This window comes from Haliotis rufescens, unplaced genomic scaffold (genome assembly GCF_023055435.1).
Source record: "Haliotis rufescens isolate VD_foot unplaced genomic scaffold, xgHalRufe1.0.p SCAF_13, whole genome shotgun sequence".
NCBI classification, from domain to species: domain Eukaryota; kingdom Metazoa; phylum Mollusca; class Gastropoda; order Lepetellida; family Haliotidae; genus Haliotis; species Haliotis rufescens.
Window position 1 is genome coordinate 27,124,546 of NW_025963813.1, and position 23,556 is coordinate 27,148,101.

The 23,556-nt window shown below is 40.6% G+C and overlaps 1 protein-coding gene across 4 annotated transcripts in view; it reads right to left on the reverse strand.

Annotated features, from left to right (window-relative positions):
- The window catches only part of LOC124152504 (5'-3' exoribonuclease 1-like), an 88,706-nt gene that overhangs the window by 18,885 nt on the left and 46,265 nt on the right, over positions 1–23,556 (reverse strand). For all 4 annotated transcript variants that reach the window (XM_048394366.1, XM_048394367.1, XM_048394365.1 and 1 more), the window contains exons 26-30: positions 22,733–22,992; positions 21,104–21,187; positions 14,054–14,189; positions 1,935–1,997; positions 876–1,078 (exon numbers count right to left, since the gene is read on the reverse strand). In XM_048394366.1, coding sequence (XP_048250323.1) covers positions 876–1,078; positions 1,935–1,997; positions 14,054–14,189; positions 21,104–21,187; positions 22,733–22,992 — 746 coding nt within the window. The remainder of the gene's footprint in view (positions 1–875; positions 1,079–1,934; positions 1,998–14,053; positions 14,190–21,103; positions 21,188–22,732; positions 22,993–23,556) is intronic.

Here is a 23,556-nt window from a genome sequence, read left to right on the forward strand (position 1 = left end):
ACATCAACTTACTTCAGTGAAGATGTGTGTGGACTGTACAACAGTATCTTCTATTTCAATTGTTAGTTCGTTATGTAATAAAAACATAATTACAAAACATTTCAGCATACACAGCTGCCTTCAATTCATCAGACATATGTACAAACACTGTAATTATTACATAACAGTTATAAGTCGGAAAATGATTCCAAATGATCGATGTCACGTATCTCTGTAATAAATATGAATTGAAGCTTGTGAATTGTTTTTTTGTGTGCCGATACTGAGGTTTGAAAATATAATGAAAAGTCTAAATGTGAATTTTCAACCATAAGGTCCCTTATCCCCTGGTGGGTCACATATATTAAAAGACAAGGCACCTTGAGAAAGCTCTCAACTGTTTGGTTTTTGGATAGTTTGAACAGTTTTAATGGCACATCAACTTGATGGAGGAAAAGTTTAAGTGATGCAGGTCTTAGATGTTTACAACTCAGGCGAAACCAATGAGCATGGATGTGATATACCTCGAAAGACAGCGCCAATTCATGATTCGAAGCCATGATCATATGTTTCTGGTATGCCTAAGAGACGTTACTCTTTATAATAAATTGTGGTGCCTCTCTGGGGAACAACTAATTGTGTGATTGACAGTGAAGAGGACGTCTGTTGAAAATCTGAAAAGTTTAATTGTTGTGACTGAAGCCAAAATACAGGATTTATGGCAAAAATGTAATAGAGGTAGAAGTTTCGTAAGAATTAAGCACAAGGCAGTATCAAATTTAGTCACTGATTTATTTTGGTGGTGAGGTGACAACTGGGCTACCAGTGCCACTTGAAGGCATCACCCCCCTGATCCCAGCCTGACTATCAACAAACACAACCTTCCTGTAGCTCACCTGACACTGATTCCTCCGACAAACTCTGCATCAAACACAACATCATACAGCGTGTCGCTCTCCTTCTCGTCAGGGTGGATGCCAACGACCACGCCCCTCAGCCCGAGGGGGACAGGGTACCCCAGCTTCACAGCTACCACACGGTCGTACAGCCAGTAGGTGGCAGTCTGGTCCGGCACCAGGGGGCCTTGGTTGATCAGGGGCTGAAAACACATCAGTGCTTCATTCAGATTCTAAATACCTTTGAATATTGAAAAGGGTCTTACCTTGACCTACAAAACTAGGGGTCGAGGGCCCCCGAATTACTAATTTCAAGGTTATAGTAAATATGAGGGTCCTGTAAAGTTATGAAATGGTGCAGTGTACTGTACCATAAGATTTGATAACTACTCTAATTACAGGACCTTAATAATTCTTGTCAAGAATTTGGTACCATGAATATTATTATGCATCCTTCGGAATGCAATATATTTCTTATCTGTGTCCATTCTTGACACTGGATGCACATTTCTGAGTTGTGTATAACCCTGTTGTCAGTGTGTGTTTGTTGTTTGACGTCACACTCAGCAATATTCCAGCTATATGATGACAGTCTGTAAATAATCAAGTCATGACCAGACAATCCAGTTATTGATATTGGGAGCAATGACTCATGCTGTCGGGGTCATCAGCCAACTCATCAAGAAAAAACACCAGATCCATTGTGTTGCGCTTGAAAAAATCCTTGCTTCTTAAAAAGAAAAACACCACTGAAGGAAATATCAAAGTGTGAACTGAAAGTTAACTCTTTGTATGAAGGCTCCTCTTTGAGTCTCCTAACGAACGATTTGGCTAAGGGCAATTCACAGTTCTTGCAAGCGTAATATATTTAAGTTGCAAATAGAATATACTTTGTCTGGTCAGGTAACTCAAATTTTAAAACGTCTGACAAGCAATATAATCATGATAACTGTAATTACAGAAAGAGTTTCTCAGTTACACACAAGGCATTATTATTACAATGTCTAGATCTGGAAATGACCACAGAGTTTAGTCTCATAGTAAGTCAACTATACTCACTCTGAAGAGCAAATGAGGTTTCACTTGCATCTTGACTTTCTTCTGTTTCCTCCTGTTCTCCGCCTGAAAGAAAAACATTGAAAAATCAACTTAAACAGAGGGCATGTGTTTGTATCACTTTAACAATCATCTACAACCATGACAACAGAGGGCACGTGTCTGTATCAATCATCTACAACCATGACAACAGAGGGCATGTGTCTGTATCACTTTAACAAACCTCTACAACCATGACAACAGAGGGCATGTGTCTGTATCACTTTAACAATCATCTACAACCATGACAACAGAGGGCATGTGTCTGTATCACTTTAACAATCATCTACAACCGTGACAACAGAGGGAATGTGTCTGTATCAATCATCTACAACCGTGACAACAGAGGGAATGTGTCTGTATCAATCATCTATAACCATGACAACAGAAGGCATGTGTCTGTATTAATCATCTACAACCATGACAACAGAGGGAATGTGTCTGTATCACTTTAACAATCATCTATAACCATGACAACAGAAGGCATGTGTCTGTATTAATCATCTACAACCGTGACAACAGAGGGCATGTGTCTGTATCACTTTAACAATCATCTACAACCATGACAACAGAGGGCATGTGTCTGTATCACTTTAACAATCATCTACAACCGTGACAACAGAGGGAATGTGTCTGTATCAATCATCTACAACCGTGACAACAGAGGGAATGTGTCTGTATCAATCATCTATAACCATGACAACAGAAGGCATGTGTCTGTATTAATCATCTACAACCATGACAACAGAGGGAATGTGTCTGTATCACTTTAACAATCATCTATAACCATGACAACAGAAGGCATGTGTCTGTATTAATCATCTACAACCGTGACAACAGAGGGCATGTGTCTGTATCACTTTAACAATCATCTACAACCATGACAACAGAGGGCATGTGTCTGTATCAATCATCTACAACCATGACAACAGAGGGAATGTGTCTGTATCAATCATCTATAACCATGACAACAGAAGGCATGTGTCTGTATTAATCATCTACAACCATGACAACAGAGGGAATGTGTCTGTATCAATCATCTACAACCATGACAACAGAGGGAATGTGTCTATATCAATCATCTACAACCATGACAACAGAGGGCATGTGTCTGTATCAATCATCTACAACCATGACAACAGAGGGAATGTGTCTGTATCAATGATCTACAACCATGACAACAGAGGGCATGTGTCTGTATCAATCATCTACAACCATGACAACAGAGGGAATGTGTCTATATCAATCATCTACAACCATGACAACAGAGGGCATGTGTCTGTATCAATCATCTACAACCGTGACAACAGAGGGAATGTGTCTATATCAATCATCTACAACCATTACAACAGAGGGAATGTGTCTGTATCAATCATCTACAACCATGACAACAGAGGGAATGTGTCTGTATCAATCATCTACAACCATGACAACAAAGGGAATGTGTCTGTATCAATCATCTACAACCATGACAACAGAGGGAATGTGTCTGTATCAATCATCTACAACCATGACAACAGAGGGCATGTGTCTGTATCAATCATCTACAACCATGACAACAGAGGGAATGTGTCTGTATCAATCATCTACAACCATGACAATAAAAGGGAATGTGTCTGTATCAATCATCTACAACCATGACAAAAGAGGGAATGTGTCTGTATCAATCATCTACAACCATGACAACAGAGGGAATGTGTCTGTATCAATCATCTACAACCATGACAACAGAGGGCATGTGTCTGTATCAATCATCTACAACCATGACAACAGAGGGAATGTGTCTGTATCAATCATCTACAACCATGACAACAGAGGGAATGTGTCTGTATCAATCATCTACAACCGTGACAACAGAGGGAATGTGTCTATATCAATCATCTACAACCGTGACAACAGAGGGAATGTGTCTGTATCAATCATCTACAACCATGACAACAGAGGGAATGTGTCTGTATCAATCATCTACAACCATGACAACAAAGGGAATGTGTCTGTATCAATCATCTACAACCATGACAACAGAGGGAATGTGTCTGTATCAATCATCTACAACCATGACAACAGAGGGCATGTGTCTGTATCAATCATCTACAACCATGACAACAGAGGGAATGTGTCTGTATCAATCATCTACAACCGTGACAATAAAAGGGAATGTGTCTGTATCAATCATCTACAACCATGACAACAGAGGGAATGTGTCTGTATCAATCATCTACAACCATGACAACAGAGGGAATGTGTCTGTATCAATCATCTACAACCATGACAACAGAGGGAATGTGTCTGTATCAATCATAACCATGACCACAGAGGGAATGTGACTGTATCAATCATCTACAACCATGACCACAGAGGGAATGTATCTGTATCAATCATCTACAACCATGACAACAGAGGGAATGTGACTGTATCAATCATCTACAACCATGACAACAGAGGGAATGTGTCTGTATCACTTTAACAATCATCTACAACCATGACAACAGAGGGCATGTGTCTTTATCACTTTAACAATCATCTACAACCATGACAACAGAGGGCATGTGTCTGTATCAATCATCTACAACCATGACAACGGTGGCATGTGTCTGTATCACTTTAACAACCACCTACAACCATGACAACAGAGGGAATGTGTCTGTATCACTTTAACAATCATCTACAACCATGACAACAGAGGGAATGTGTCTTTATCACTTTAACAATCATCTACAACCATGACAACAGAGGGCATGTGTCTGTATCAATCATCTACAACCATGACAACGGAGGGCATGTGTCTGTATCACTTTAACAAACCTCTACAACCGTGACAACAGAGGGAATGTGTCTGTATCACTTAAACAATCACCTACAACCATGACAACAGAGGGAATGTGTCTGTATCACTTTAACAATCATCTACAACCATGACAACAGAGGGCATGTGTCTTTATCACTTTAACAATCATCTACAACCATGACAACAGAGAGCATGTGTCTGTATCAATCATCTACAACCATGACAACGGAGGGCATGTGTCTGTATCACTTTAACAATCATCTACAACCATGACAACAGAGGGCATGTGTCTGTATCACTTTAACAAACCTCTACAACCGTGACAACAGAGGGAATGTGTCTGTATCACTTAAACAATCACCTACAACCATGACAACAGAGGGAATGTGTCTGTATCACTTTAACAATCATCTACAACCATGACAACAGAGGGCATGTGTCTTTATCACTTTAACAATCATCTACAACCATGACAACAGAGGGCATGTGTCTGTATCAATCATCTACAACCATGACAACGGAGGGCATGTGTCTGTATCACTTTAACAATCATCTACAACCATGACAACAGAGGGCATGTGTCTGTATCACTTTAACAAACCTCTACAACCGTGACAACAGAGGGAATGTGTCTGTATCACTTAAACAATCATCTACAACCATGACAACAGAGGGAATGTGTCTGTATCACTTTAACAATCATCTACAACCATGACAACAGAGGGAATGTGTCTGTATCACTTTAACAATCATCTACAACCATGACAACAGAGGGCATGTGTCTGTATCACTTTAACAAACCTCTACAACCGTGACAACAGAGGGAATGTGTCTGTATCACTTAAACAATCATCTACAACCATGACAACAGAGGGAATGTGTCTGTATCACTTTAACAATCATCTACAACCATGACAACAGAGGGCATGTGTCTGTATCACTTTCACAATCATCTACAACCATGACAACAGAGGGCATGTGTCTGTATCACTTTAACAACCACCTACAACCATGACAACAGAGGGCATGTGTCTGAATCACTTTAACAATCATCTACAACCATGACAACAGAGGGCATGTGTCTGTATCAATCATCTACAACCATGACAACAGAGGGAATGTGTCTGTATCAATCATCTACAACCATGACCACAGAGGGAATGTGTCTGTATCACTTCAGCAATCATCTCCAACCGTGACAACAGAGGGCATTTGTCTGAATCACTTTAACAATCATCTACAACCCTGACAACAGAGGGAATGTGTCTGTATCACTTTAACAATCATCTACAACCATGACAACAGAGGGCATGTGTCTGTATCACTTTAACAATCACCTACAACCATGACAACAGAGGGCATGTGTCTGTATCACTTTAACAATCATCTACAACCATGACAACAGAGGGCACGTGTCTGTATCACTTTAACAATCATCTATAACCATGACAACAGAGGGAATGTGTCTGTATCACTTTAACAATCATCTATAACCATGACAACAGAGGGAATGTGTCTGTATCACTTTAACAATCATCTACAACCATGACAACAGAGGGCATGTGTCTGTATCACTTTAACAATCATCTACAACCGTGACAACAGAGGGAATGTGTCTGTATCAATCACCTACAACCATGACAACAGAGGGCATGTGTCTGTATCAATCATCTACAACCATGACAACAAAGGGAATGTGTCTGTATCAATCATCTACAACCATGACAACAGAGGGAATGTGTCTGTATCAATCATCTACAACCATGACAACAGAGGGCATGTGTCTGTATCAATCATCTACAACCATGACAACAGAGGGAATGTGTCTGTATCAATCATCTACAACCGTGACAATAAAAGGGAATGTGTCTGTATCAATCATCTACAACCATGACAACAGAGGGAATGTGTCTGTATCAATCATCTACAACCATGACAACAGAGGGAATGTGTCTGTATCAATCATCTACAACCATGACAACAGAGGGAATGTGTCTGTATCAATCATAACCATGACCACAGAGGGAATGTGACTGTATCAATCATCTACAACCATGACCACAGAGGGAATGTATCTGTATCAATCATCTACAACCATGACAACAGAGGGAATGTGACTGTATCAATCATCTACAACCATGACAACAGAGGGAATGTGTCTGTATCACTTTAACAATCATCTACAACCATGACAACAGAGGGCATGTGTCTTTAACACTTTAACAATCATCTACAACCATGACAACAGAGGGCATGTGTCTGTATCAATCATCTACAACCATGACAACGGTGGCATGTGTCTGTATCACTTTAACAACCACCTACAACCATGACAACAGAGGGAATGTGTCTGTATCACTTTAACAATCATCTACAACCATGACAACAGAGGGAATGTGTCTTTATCACTTTAACAATCATCTACAACCATGACAACAGAGGGCATGTGTCTGTATCAATCATCTACAACCATGACAACGGAGGGCATGTGTCTGTATCACTTTAACAATCATCTACAACCATGACAACAGAGGGCATGTGTCTGTATCACTTTAACAAACCTCTACAACCGTGACAACAGAGGGAATGTGTCTGTATCACTTAAACAATCACCTACAACCATGACAACAGAGGGAATGTGTCTGTATCACTTTAACAATCATCTACAACCATGACAACAGAGGGCATGTGTCTTTATCACTTTAACAATCATCTACAACCATGACAACAGAGAGCATGTGTCTGTATCAATCATCTACAACCATGACAACGGAGGGCATGTGTCTGTATCACTTTAACAATCATCTACAACCATGACAACAGAGGGCATGTGTCTGTATCACTTTAACAAACCTCTACAACCGTGACAACAGAGGGAATGTGTCTGTATCACTTAAACAATCACCTACAACCATGACAACAGAGGGAATGTGTCTGTATCACTTTAACAATCATCTACAACCATGACAACAGAGGGCATGTGTCTGTATCACTTTAACAAACCTCTACAACCGTGACAACAGAGGGAATGTGTCTGTATCACTTTAACAATCATCTACAACCATGACAACAGAGGGCATGTGTCTTTAACACTTTAACAATCATCTACAACCATGACAACAGAGGGCATGTGTCTGTATCAATCATCTACAACCATGACAACGGTGGCATGTGTCTGTATCACTTTAACAACCACCTACAACCATGACAACAGAGGGAATGTGTCTGTATCACTTTAACAATCATCTACAACCATGACAACAGAGGGAATGTGTCTTTATCACTTTAACAATCATCTACAACCATGACAACAGAGGGCATGTGTCTGTATCAATCATCTACAACCATGACAACGGAGGGCATGTGTCTGTATCACTTTAACAATCATCTACAACCATGACAACAGAGGGCATGTGTCTGTATCACTTTAACAAACCTCTACAACCGTGACAACAGAGGGAATGTGTCTGTATCACTTAAACAATCACCTACAACCATGACAACAGAGGGAATGTGTCTGTATCACTTTAACAATCATCTACAACCATGACAACAGAGGGCATGTGTCTTTATCACTTTAACAATCATCTACAACCATGACAACAGAGAGCATGTGTCTGTATCAATCATCTACAACCATGACAACGGAGGGCATGTGTCTGTATCACTTTAACAATCATCTACAACCATGACAACAGAGGGCATGTGTCTGTATCACTTTAACAAACCTCTACAACCGTGACAACAGAGGGAATGTGTCTGTATCACTTAAACAATCACCTACAACCATGACAACAGAGGGAATGTGTCTGTATCACTTTAACAATCATCTACAACCATGACAACAGAGGGCATGTGTCTGTATCACTTTAACAAACCTCTACAACCGTGACAACAGAGGGAATGTGTCTGTATCACTTAAACAATCACATACAACCATGACAACAGAGGGAATGTGTCTGTATCACTTTAACAATCATCTACAACCATGACAACAGAGGGAATGTGTCTGTATCAATCATCTACAACCATGACCACAGAGGGAATGTATCTGTATCAATCATCTACAACCATGACAACAGAGGGAATGTGACTGTATCAATCATCTACAACCATGACAAAAGAGGGAATGTGTCTGTATCACTTTAACAATCATCTACAACCATGGCAACAGAGGGCATGTGTCTTTATCACTTTAACAATCATCTACAACCATGACAACAGAGGGCATGTGTCTGTATCAATCATCTACAACCATGACAACGGTGGCATGTGTCTGTATCACTTTAACAACCACCTACAACCACCTACAACCATGACAACAGAGGGAATGTGTCTGTATCACTTTAACAATCATCTACAACCATGACAACAGAGGGCATGTGTCTTTATCACTTTAACAATCATCTACAACCATGACAACAGAGGGCATGTGTCTGTATCAATCATCTACAACCATGACAACAGAGGGCATGTGTCTGTATCACTTTAACAATCATCTACAACCATGACAACAGAGGGCATGTGTCTGTATCACTTTAACAAACCTCTACAACCGTGACAACAGAGGGAATGTGTCTGTATCACTTAAACAATCACCTACAACCATGACAACAGAGGGAATGTGTCTGTATCACTTTAACAATCATCTACAACCATGACAACAGAGGGCATGTGTCTTTATCACTTTAACAATCATCTACAACCATGACAACAGAGGGCATGTGTCTGTATCACTTTAACAATCATCTACAACCATGACAACAGAGGGAATGTGTCTGTATCACTTTAACAATCATCTACAACCATGACAACAGAGGGAATGTGTCTGTATCACTTAAACAATCATCTACAACCATGACAACAGAGGGAATGTGTCTGTATCACTTTAACAATCATCTACAACCATGACAACAGAGGGCATGTGTCTGTATCACTTTCACAATCATCTACAACCGTGACAACAGAGAGCATGTGTCTGTATCAATCATCTACAACCGTGACAACAGAGGGCATGTGTCTGTATCACTTTAACAACCACCTACAACCATGACAACAGAGGGCATGTGTCTGAATCACTTTAACAATCATCTACAACCATGACAACAGAGGGCATGTGTCTGTATCAATCATCTACAACCATGACAACAGAGGGAATGTGTCTGTATCAATCATCTACAACCATGACAACAGAGGGCATGTGTCTGTATCAATCATCTACAACCATGACAACAGAGGGCATGTGTCTGTATCACTTTAACAAACCTCTACAACCATGACAACAGAGGGCATGTGTCTGTATCACTTTAACAATCATCTACAACCATGACAACAGAGGGCATGTGTCTGTATCACTTTCACAATCATCTACAACCGTGACAACAGAGAGCATGTGTCTGTATCACTTTAACAACCACCTACAACCATGACAACAGAGGGCATGTGTCTGAATCACTTTAACAATCATCTACAACCATGACAACAGAGGGCATGTGTCTGTATCAATCATCTACAACCATGACAACAGAGGGAATGTGTCTGTATCAATCATCTACAACCATGACAACAGAGGGCATGTGTCTGTATCAATCATCTACAACCATGACAACAGAGGGCATGTGTCTGTATCAATCATCTACAACCATGACAACAGAGGGCATGTGTCTGTATCACTTTAACAATCATCTACAACCATGACAACAGAGAGCATGTGTCTGTATCAATCATCTACAACCGTGACAACAGAGGGCATGTGTCTGTATCACTTTAACAATCATCTACAACCATGACAACAGAGAGCATGTGTCTGTATCAATCATCTACAACCGTGACAACAGAGGGCATGTGTCTGTATCACTTTAACAACCACCTACAACCATGACAACAGAGGGCATGTGTCTGAATCACTTTAACAATCATCTACAACCATGACAACAGAGGGCATGTGTCTGTATCAATCATCTACAACCATGACAACAGAGGGAATGTGTCTGTATCAATCATCTACAACCATGACAACAGAGGGCATGTGTCTGTATCAATCATCTACAACCATGACAACAGAGGGCATGTGTCTGTATCAATCATCTACAACCATGACAACAGAGGGCATGTGTCTGTATCACTTTAACAATCATCTACAACCATGACAACAGAGAGCATGTGTCTGTATCAATCATCTACAACCGTGACAACAGAGGGCATGTGTCTGTATCACTTTAACAACCACCTACAACCATGACAACAGAGGGCATGTGTCTGAATCACTTTAACAATCATCTACAACCATGACAACAGAGGGCATGTGTCTGTATCAATCATCTACAACCATGACAACAGAGGGAATGTGTCTGTATCAATCATCTACAACCATGACAACAGAGGGCATGTGTCTGTATCAATCATCTACAACCATGACAACAGAGGGCATGTGTCTGTATCAATCATCTACAACCATGACAACAGAGGGCATGTGTCTGTATCACTTTAACAACCACCTACAACCATGACAACAGAGGGCATGTGTCTGAATCACTTTAACAATCATCTACAACCATGACAACAGAGGGCATGTGTCTGTATCAATCATCTACAACCATGACAACAGAGGGAATGTGTCTGTATCAATCATCTACAACCATGACCACAGAGGGAATGTGTCTGTATCACTTCAGCAATCATCTCCAACCGTGACAACAGAGGGCATTTGTCTGAATCACTTTAACAATCATCTACAACCCTGACAACAGAGGGAATGTGTCTGTATCACTTTAACAATCATCTACAACCCTGACAACAGAGGGAATGTGTCTGTATCACTTTAACAATCATCTACAACCATGACAACAGAGGGCATGTGTCTGTATCACTTTAACAAACCTCTACAACCGTGACAACAGAGGGAATGTGTCTGTATCACTTTAACAATCACCTACAACCATGACAACAGAGGGCATGTGTCTGTATCACTTTAACAATCACCTACAACCATGACAACAGAGGGCACGTGTCTGTATCACTTTAACAATCATCTATAACCATGACAACAGAGGGAATGTGTCTGTATCACTTTAACAATCATCTACAACCATGACAACAGAGGGCATGTGTCTGTATCACTTTAACAAACCTCTACAACCGTGACAACAGAGGGAATGTGTCTGTATCACTTTAACAATCACCTACAACCATGACAACAGAGGGCATGTGTCTGTATCACTTTAACAATCACCTACAACCATGACAACAGAGGGCACGTGTCTGTATCACTTTAACAATCATCTATAACCATGACAACAGAGGGAATGTGTCTGTATCACTTTAACAATCATCTATAACCATGACAACAGAGGGAATGTGTCTGTATCACTTTAACAATCATCTACAACCATGACAACAGAGGGCATGTGTCTGTATCACTTTAACAATCACCTACAACCATGACAACAGAGGGCATGTGTCTGTATCAATCATCTACAACCATGACAACAGAGGGAATGTGTCTGTATCACTTTAACAATCATCTACAACTATGACAACAGAGGGCACATGTCTGTATCACTTGAACAGTAATCTACACCCATGACAACAGAGGGCATGTGTCTGTATCACTTTAACAATCATCTACAACCATGACAACAGAGGGCATGTGTCTGTATCACTTTAACAATCATCTACAACCATGACAACAGAGGGAACGTGTCTGTATCACTTTAACAATCACCTACAACCATGACAACAGAGGGCATGTGTTTGTATCACTTTAGCAACCACCTACAACCGTAACAACAGAGGGAATGTGTCTGTATCTCTTTAACAATCATCTACAACCATGTTAACAGAGGGCATGTGTCTGTATCACTTTAACAATCATCTACAACCGTGACAACAGAGGGAATGTGTCTGTATCACTTTAACAATCATCTATAACCATGACAACAGAGGGCACGTGTCTGTATCACTTTAACAATCATCTATAACCATGACAACAGAGGGCACGTGTCTGTATCAATCATCTACAACCATGACAACAGAGGGAATGTGTCTGTATCACTTTAACAATCATCTACAACCATGACCACAGAGGGCATGTGTCTGTATCACTTTAACAATCATCTACAACCATGACAACAGAGGGAATGTGTCTGTATCACTTTAACAATCATCTACAACCATGACAACAGAGGGCATGTGTCTGTATCACTTTAACAATCATCTACAACCATGACAACAGAGGGAATGTGTCTTTATCACTTTAACAAACCTCTACAACCATGACAACAGAGGGCATGTGTCTGTATCACTTTAACAATCATCTACAACCATGACAACAGAGGGAATGTGTCTGAATCACTTTAACAATCATCTACAACCGTGACAACATAGGGACTGTGTCTGTATCACTTTAACAATCATCTACAACCATGACCACAGAGGGCATGTGTCTGTATCACTTTAACAATTATCTACAACCATGACAACAGAGGGAATGTGTCTGAATCACTTTAACAACCACCTACAACCGTGACAACATAGGGACTGTGTCTGTATCACTTTAACAATCACCTACAACCGTGACAACAGAGGGCATGCGTTCTGTGTCACTTCTTTTCTGTGTGAACTTGGGTCAAAAGATTTTCTCCCATGCAACTGCTCATTATATAACTAATAGAGACGAGGACATCTGCTGAAATATCTTAATATTTTTTTAGTGTGAGTTTAGTCAAAATGGAAATTATCGCTATGATGAAATAGAGGTCTTGGAAGGAATTAAGCAGTTCCTAAATGGTGTATGGCAGCTTCGTCAGTGACATCCATCAGGGTCACATTTCAACAAACACAAACTAGTTTTCATTAACTTCGGAATATGACATTTACTTTCGACAGCATTTGTTTCAAGTCTTTATATGGGTGGCAAGTCTGTCCCCGTTACTAACAAAACTAAGGAAGGAGCTTGTGCCCATTCCTTACCAATATGGCAGAAGGTATCCGGTATTCTGTATATCAGCCTACAATTTGTGCAAGTAAATGCTTGCAGAAAATAATTCTGCCAGTGTGCTGTTGTACATTCTGAATATCATGAAAAAATATGTTGTGAACAAAAAAGTTGTTCTGCTCCAACTTTCAGAGAAAAGAATTGTATGTCAGCAACAGAACACACATCTCCCATTCCCATAGTAGTCACCTGTTACAAAAGAATAACAGACACCTTTCTTACACGGTGTCTGAGCTTTCCTAACCCTATGCCAATCTTACTAAGGTCAACATGGCCGGAATGCACGCACACAATACTCACATTAACCGTGTCCACCTCCTCTTCAATTGCCTTGACCACGCCCTCCTCCAGGATGTCAGCCCCTGTGGACAGTGGCTTGACATTGTTACATGGCAGGTTCCTCACAAAGTCTACCATGTGCTTCAGCTTGTATTCACTGGAAGGAAAGGTAAACATACAGATATCTCACAATTTATATAAGACATACTCATTTTTTAGGGGTTAAAAGATACCATTGCCCAACGTCCGTGCCAAGTAAGATTTAGATGTCGGGCGAGAAATATGCGTTTTCTAGCTTGTATCTGAAATTATTATAATAGATACAATTTCTTCCGACAATTCTTTGAAGTTGTATCATTGGGTACTTTGGCCTTGGAGAGAAGGAAATGCAATTAAAATGGTAAATCATCATGTCTAGTGATGATTTATGTCAAATTTCATATTTATATCAACCAAGTTTGTTATACCTGTTCGTTCACCTGAACCGCGCGCTATAACTGAGTTGGTGCTATATTGAGCAAAGAAACATTGTGTTTATCTCTGATTCTCAGTTCTGTAGATCTAACATTTTACTGAATTTATTAGCTTAATTTTGGGCATGTACATTTTAAAATAGGGCAAGTTAGAATCTTGGTCATTCTGATTTTACGGTTTGAATATATCTTGTTTATGGAACTCAATTGTTTCTGGGCAGATTTTCTAAATAGGCCCATTTTTAAAGATTAACTATGGTGAGTGATTATGGTTTTACACTGCTTTTAGCAATATTCCAGCAATATCACAGCAGGGGACACCACAGAAAGGCTACACACATTGTACCCATGTGGGGAATCAAACCTAGGTCTTCGGCATGACGAGGGAATGCTTTAAAACAGGTGAATGAGCGAGTGAAAATGTCAGTAAGCTGCACTATTCCAGCTGTATCATGGCAACTGGTTAACAATCCACTGTGGACCAGAAGAAACCAGTGACAGAAAGTATTGGAGTACAAGGACACGCAATGAACCAAGTCTCAGAGACTGACCATCCAGCCCTGTAGCCAGCTCTTACTAAACAGCACTGGATACAGGAACCTATATTTCCTTAGAATCCCAAAGGGTTCAGTGTCTGATTAAGATAAAATCATTATGATGCCACAACTATCCTACTCAACTTTTTATAGGCATATTTTTATCTTTACGTCATACACAAAACTGATTCTCAAATGTCAAGTGTATTTTTACATAGAATGATATCTGATTATCCCTATCAAAAGTTGAGTAGTATAGTTCATAGGCAGATCCAGAGGGGGTCCAGGGGGTCTAGCCCCACCCCCCTTGAAAACCAAGTGTAGTATGTTGTAGACAACAAACCCACCACCACCACCACTGAGAGAAGATTTTGATATTTTGGACCCTTCTTTTTGAAAGGAGCCGCCCTTGTACTTGGGGATGGAAGAAACAATAAAACTAAACAAAAAGGATTGTCACATATTTTATTTTCTGTCATCATCATGCAATAGAATTACATCAATGCACAAGACCCACATGTTCCTGAGATGTTGTCTCACATTATCACGACAACAAACATCCTGTCTTTAGATTTGTTTGTTTGTTTGTTTGTTTGTTTGCACTCAGCAATATTCCAGCTATATGACGGCAGTCTGTAAATATTTGAGTCTGGACCAGACAATCCAGTGATTGACATCATGAGCATCTATCAACACAATTTGGGATCAATGACATGCATCAACCAAGTCAGCGAGCCTGACCACCCGATCCTGTTCGTCGCCTCTTACGACAAGCATAGTCACCTTTTACGGCAAACATGGGTTGCTGAAGACCTATTCTACCCCGAATCTTCACGGGCCCTGTTGTGACAGCCATAGAAACATTTGGTCAAGCTTCATTTTACTCAAGCAACATGCAAAATCATTTTAAGGTGGGTGGTTTTTCATGTGGTCAATGAAATTTTAGACAAATGTATTAGGGCTGGCGAACGATGCAGATCATAGAAATCGATAATCGGCAACTAAATATCGATCAATTATCAATAAATATTGGAGAAGCAACTTTACTGTTCGGGTAAATCTAAACTTATTTCATCACAATAGTTTATGCGAGTTATTATCGATATCAACAATACCGATAATCATTCGTTTTTCTTACCAATGACGATAATTCCGATTATCGATCTTTTTAGCCAGCCTTACCTTGCTTATCATGCTCATCGGCCATAGATAAATTTATGCAAAACACTTTAGTGGTTTTCTTAAGATCAATTACATTCAAAGGTTGCACACAATTTTAATCTGTTCATAGAGTGTTGTGTTCTGCAAACTTATTCATGGCCTACATCCATTGACTAGCCTCACAGTAAACAATTTGGGATTGTTCGTAAGATTTGGCACACCCGCTACGCATTGAAGAGGCCCATAGCTCCAACGCACATATTGAGGAAATAATTCTTTGATCACAAAAATAAATTTCCACAGACAATCACAGACAGGAGTACACTCACACAGACACAATGTTTTGTACACATACACACCCGTATCACAGCAGTAGTTTGTGGTCACAATATATTAAAATATATCTACAATGTAGAAAGTGAACAGATTGCTGCAGGCTTTCTAGTACATCTTTGATTTTCATTCCAAGTAACGGCAGTAAGATACATCAATGCTGACACTTGCACTCATATCAAGCACATGAGCACCTTTTTCATACATGCTGGAGATTGGTTTCTGATTCCAAATACCTTCATGTGTCGATATTGAGGTGGTCCTCCGTACCATTTCTGGTTATTTTGTAACTAGGACTTTCGTTTGTTTGTTGTTTAACGCCACACTCAGCAATATTCCAGCTTATGATGGCGGTCTGTAAATAATCGAGTCTGGACCAGATATTCCAGTGATTGACATCATGAGCTTCCAACTACACAATCGTGAATGATGACATACATCAATCAAGTCAGCAAGCCTGACCCTCCGATTCCGTTAGTTGCCTCTTACGACAAGCATAGTCACCTTTTACGGCAAGCATGGGTTGCTGAAGACCTATTCTACCCCGGATCTTCACAGGTCGTAACTAGTACTGACATCATCAGGCACCTAATAGAGCTAGGATGTTGTATGTTAAAACTTACATGTCCACAAATTAACATACCATCTATCACCATGGCAAGAATGGCAGTTAATGGGTACCTGGTAGGATGAAATGGTAATATGACTAAACCTTCTAGGGCCTCATACAACACCTTGGGTTGTATACTCCCCAGGGAGCCCGAGAATGAAATTGGAGTTCACACTGATCAAAAGATGGGGACAATAAAATGTTGCACCATGAGTCACTTTGTGAATGGAATCTAGCTCATCATAAACAGATTTATATTATTAGTTTTTCTCTGGACACACACTGAACCCAGAATGTGTGGCCATGACCTATCTGACATGGGCCTACATGACACTGTCTCAATGACCTATCTGACATGGGCCTACATGACACTGTCTCAATGACCTATCTGACATGGGCCTTCAGGACACTGTCTCAATGACCTATCTGACATGGGCCTACATGACACTGTCTCAATGACCTATCTGACATTGGCCTACATGGCACTGTCTCAATGACCTATCTGACATGGGCCTTCAGGACACTGTCTCAATGACCTATCTGACATGGGCCTACATGACACTGTCTCAATGACCTATCTGACATGGGCCTACATGACACTGTCTCAATGACCTATCTGACATGGGCCTACATGGCACTGTCTCAATGACCTATCTGACATGGGCCTTCAGGACACTGTCTCAATGACCTATCTGACATGGGCCTACATGACACTGTCTCAATGACCTATCTGACATGGGCCTACATGACACTGTCTCAATGACCTATCTGACATGGGCCTACATGACACTGTCTCAACGACCTATCTGACATGGGCCTACATGACACTGTCTCAATGACCTATCTGACATGGGCCTTCATGACACTGTCTCAATGACCTATCTGACATGGGCCTACATGGCACTGTCTCAATGACCTATCTGACATGGGCCTTCATGACACTGTCTCAATGACCTATCTGACATGGGCCTTCATGACACTGTCTCAATGACCTATCTGACATGGGCCTTCAGGACACTGTCTCAATGACCTATCTGACATGGGCCTTCAGGACACTGTCTCAATGACCTATCTGACATGGGCCTTCATGACACTGTCTCAATGACCTATCTGACATGGGCCTACATGACACTGTCTCAATGACCTATCTGACATGGGCCTACATGACACTGTCTCAATGACCTATCTGACATGGGCCTACATGACACTGTCTCAATGACCTATCTGACATGGGCCTTCATGACACTGTCTCAATGACCTATCTGACATGGGCCTACATGACACTGTCTCAATGACCTACCTGACACAGGTCGATGACCTAGCTACCTATTCCTATAATGAAGTGCTGCAGTAGCAAGACATGACACAGACAGGAGGAGACAACTCCTCTTGTTTCTGATGTTCACATGAGCTGGTACTTTCTTCAGTCCTAGCCACCGTGATCGGACAAAGCCGGTGCATTGATTCTCCTTCCTTTGGTGATACTGGCGACTAAAAATAAATTTGAATAAAAGTCATGAATAAGACATGATACAAGTATACAAAAATACAACACATTTGGTTCTACAGTACTTACTTCGAAAGTGGCCAATATACCCCCAGTGTGAAAAGCTGTCCTACCCATTTTCTACTACTACAAAACATAAATTCGGTGACTCGTCACGATTTTCATATGGGAATAATATGATCAACAGTTCCTTAACATCAAATGTTTCTTCGTTTATTTGTTTGTTTCACTCAGCAATATTTCAGCTACATCACAGAGGACAATAAATAATCGAGTCCGGACCAGATAAACCAGTGACTGATAAACTGAAAAATATCCCATGTCAGGGAATAGTGATAGTTTACAGTTTACAGTTATGAATGACAACTTAGCTCTTGGAGAATCAAGGCTGTGAGTCAATCACTTCTATTCATTCAGCAAGTCAACCCATGCAGAAAGAAATCTGTGAGTGAGTGAATCACCGCAGAATGGGACAGACAAACCAGTGGTTGATACGATGAGCAACAATCCAATCACCTGGGCCACTGATAGTAACTATCTGGATCCCGTTTCACTTAGTATTTATAGTGCTACGACCTTCATAATGTTGATACTTTAACATAGACTTACAACAGTCGTAGCACTATGACTATCATAACTCCCATACTTCAACATCCACTTACAACAGTCGTAGCACTATGACTATCATAACTCCCATACTTCAACATACACTTACAACAGTCATAGCACTATGACTATCGTAACTCCTATACTTCAACATACACTTACAACAGTCGTAGCACTATGACTATCAAAACTCCCATACTTCAACATCCACTTACAACAGTCGTAGCACTATGACTATCATAACTCCCATACTTTAACAAAGACTTACAACAGTCGTAGCACTTTGATGATCGTAACTCCCATACTTTAACATAGCCCTCTGACAGTCGTAGCACTGTCCCACACTTAGCACTATGATCCCTTTGTGAAAAGGGGCCCTGGGCCCTGTTCCTCAAAGCGATCGTAGCGTTACGACTGTCATGAGTCTATGTTTAACTATGGGAGTAACGATCGTCATAGCCCTACGATCCATTCCACACAGCTATTGTAGCAGTAAGGTTATCGTAACTCCCTTAACATTGACTTACGACTGTCGTTGTGCTATTGCCTTGTGGAACGGGGCCCTGATCCTTATGTCACTTCAATCATTTCTTTCAACAAGCAATAGTACTGGGGACCTATTCCCTCAACGGTATTCCCACAGGGTTGTAACAAAAAACATACCAGTTGTTAAGGGTTTGATGGAATGGCATCCAGCTGTGCTGTCTCTTCCTACTCACAGACAAAATGGTGTGAGTAGATGTAGCCGACCTGCCCGACCTTCTCATCAATGTGGTCCTCCTCGTGGAGGGAATGACCTCACACTCTATACTTGTCAGCTTGCTTATGCGGCTTTGAAATAACACAAAGAAAGCCCCGTCATCTCGGATCTGTCACAGTGGCAGTGTTGATGTCAATGTTGGGCAAACATGTTGTGTTGAGGTGAAGAAAAAGCTAAGCGAGAAATGAACCGAGTGATGAAAAAACTATACTGAACAAAAAAGTTAGAGATCATGAATTATTTTTATGTACCATACACATTTCAAGAAATTCAGACTTCACTACAAAAAAAACATCCTCAAAGATATTTCATAATCTCTAACTTTTCTGACGTATGCGAATATCACGAAATATGGACACCATCATTAACTAGCTATCAAACTCCTCACAGCGATAGACCGTTGGCAGAGCTCTCTTTGCTATAGCTGCCACCAGTCACAGCTCCCCACTGTGCTAGGCAGCCTACAACCATGCATGGAGTTGAATTCGCAACCGCCTGACTATTATATTTGCAAACAAATGAATACTATTCTGAAGCTAATTTATTTTGTTTGTTTTTCAATTTGAATTTCTATTTCATTTCTTGTTGCTTGCTTGTTTGTTGTTCAACGCAGCACTCAGCAACATTTCAGCTATATGGCTGCGGTCTGTTAATAATCGAGTCTGGACCAGACAATCCAGTGATGGAAATCATGAGCATCGATCAACGCAATTTTGATATGATGACATGCATCAACCAAGTCAGCCAGCCTGACAACCCGATCCCGTTAGTCGCCTCTTACGACAAGCATAGTCGCCTCTTACGGCAAGCATAGTCGCTGAAGACCTATTCTCTATCCTGGTCTTCACGGGTGCTATTTCCTTTCAACTATCATGTTAGTAGTATAGTGAGAATGTAAGGGGGCAGTTGAAAGCTTTTCTGTAAGTCTGCATTCTCGAACAAAGCTGATCAAAAAAAAAATCAAATTCATCTAGGAAACAGTAAACAAACATTTGGGGCTTGAGGGTAAACTTTTAAGATTCCTGCAATGGCGCTTGCACACTGGTGGTAGGTGATACCGGGAGGGAAGGAGCTTGAGTACCTACCTGTCAGGAGGAAATATCTCTTCCTCTGACATCAGATCCCCGCCTCCTCCACCCGCTGACAACACTTGCATCACATCGTGGAATCTGACAACATATCATTTGGTTATACCTTGATTCTTGGAATTTCATTGGATAATCTGTATTACATGACAAGACAATTGCTGACCTAAAAACAGAAAACTGACCAAAAGTTTGGTCAAACTGATGTGACTGACAATGACCTCGAATATTGACTTGTCACGTGATTACTCTTAACCCATCACATTATTGACAATATTGACTTCATCTGCTAGAAAACAAAATAGTGTCTGTGAGAAGCAGTACATGGCATGCCAACATTGTTTTTAAAAGTGAAGCACTTTATAAATGAAATTCGGAATACAAAACAATTGACTACTCTTGTTGAGGTCATTATGAGAAAATAAAGAGTATATGTTTGTTTTAGATCAGGCATCCTTTGATTTGATTTCTCACAAAAGAAAATGCTGAATAGTGTTGTTTTTTTTTTGCAACTGTCTGCAAATGCCAGTGATATCACCTGAGGATGTAAATAGTTACAAGCAACATCCCACACTGCTGGAGTCACCAAGTCACTCAGCCTAAACAGCTGATCCATCTTAGTCACCATGAACAAGCATTGGTTACTGAAAACCGAACCTAGAATCCCAGTGGGGTGCCCAAACCAGAGCCCACCTCGTGCACCCCTTAAACACATGGATCTTATGAAGTACTTTATTTCCATAAGTTGATATTCTTTCTTTTTGCAGCTGAATCACAACCCTGAATCATTTGTTCTTAAATTTCAGAGATCGAAGATTGAATATTGTAGGACGGAAATATGCAGGCTAGAGGGCACTGTGCATGTTTGTTTGTTTGTTTGTTTGTTTGTTATATATGTTGTTTAATGCCGCACTCAGCAATATTCCAGCTTTATGTCGGCAGACTGTTAATAATCAAGTCTGGACTTCACACAGTGTACAGTGTACGATGCAATACTGTATACAATACCGTTATAGCATACGATGCAATACTGTATCGCCACACAGTATACGATGCAATACTGTATACGATACCGTTATAGCATACGATGAAATACTGTATCGCCACACAGTATACGATGCAATACTGTATACGATACCGTTATAGCATACGATGCAATACTGTATCGCCACACAGTATAGATGCAATACTGTATACGATACCGTTATAGCATACGATGCAATACTGTATTGCCAGACAGTATACGATGCAATACTGTATACGATACCGTTATAGCATACGATGAAATACTGTATCGCCACACAGTATACGATGCAATACTGTATACGATACCGATATAGCATACGATGTAATACCGTATCGCCACACAGTATACGATGCAATACTGTATACGATACCGTTATAGCATACGATGCAATACTGTATCGCCACACAGTATACGATGCAATACTGTATACGATACTGTTATAGTATACGATGCAATACTGTATCGCCACACAGTATACGATGCAATACTGTATAGGATACCGTTATAGTATATGATGCAATACTGTTTCACAGTATTTTTACACCACTACTGTACAGATGAGTTATACAACATGTTTAGTACTGAACTTTTCTTATACTAACTTGTCAATGTAGTCTCGAACCAGCTCTAAGGTAGCTTGAGAGTAGGTCCACCGATCATCCACTTTCCTGGTATAGCCAGGCAGTTCTTGGTTCCTCTTCGTGTGTTTCAGGTTCAACCCCACATTGATCCGGTTGGCCTTGGGGTTGTCCCTGCTGCCTTGGATGACGAGGATGGAGCCAGTGAGGCGTGACAAGAACAGCCCCGTTATGCCGAGCCGCTGAGCGATCATGTAACCAGGCATGTAGTTAGTCTCCAAAGACTGGAAATAATGAAGCAATGTCACTGTATTGTGATGTTATCAAAGTCAGAAGGGAGTGAAACCGGCTCCAGGGTCTCATTCCACCAAAACAGGTTGAAAAAGAATGGTAGTAAAAATCATTCAGTTGAAAGAGAGAGAGTGTGTGTGAGTGAGTGAATGTTGTTTAACACCACAATCAGGAAAATACGCTCCATTTCCCCGTGGTCCCGTGAAGATCCAGGGTAGAATAGATCTTCAGCAACCCATGCCTGCCTTAAAAGGCGACAATGCTTGTTGTGAAAGACGACTAATGGGATTGGGTGGTCCGGCTTGCTGACTTGGTTGATGCATGTCATCATATCCCAGTTGCGTGGATCGATGCTCATGATATTTATCACTGGATTGTCTGGTCCAGACTGGATTATTTACAAACTGCCTCAATATAGCTGGAATATTGCTGAGTGCAGCATTTAACAACAAACATATCACAGCGGATGTAAATAAATCATATGGAACTGGGCAGTCAGTGACTGGAAGCATCCACACCAAAGAGTGAGTGAGTGAGTTAATATTTAACGTCACATC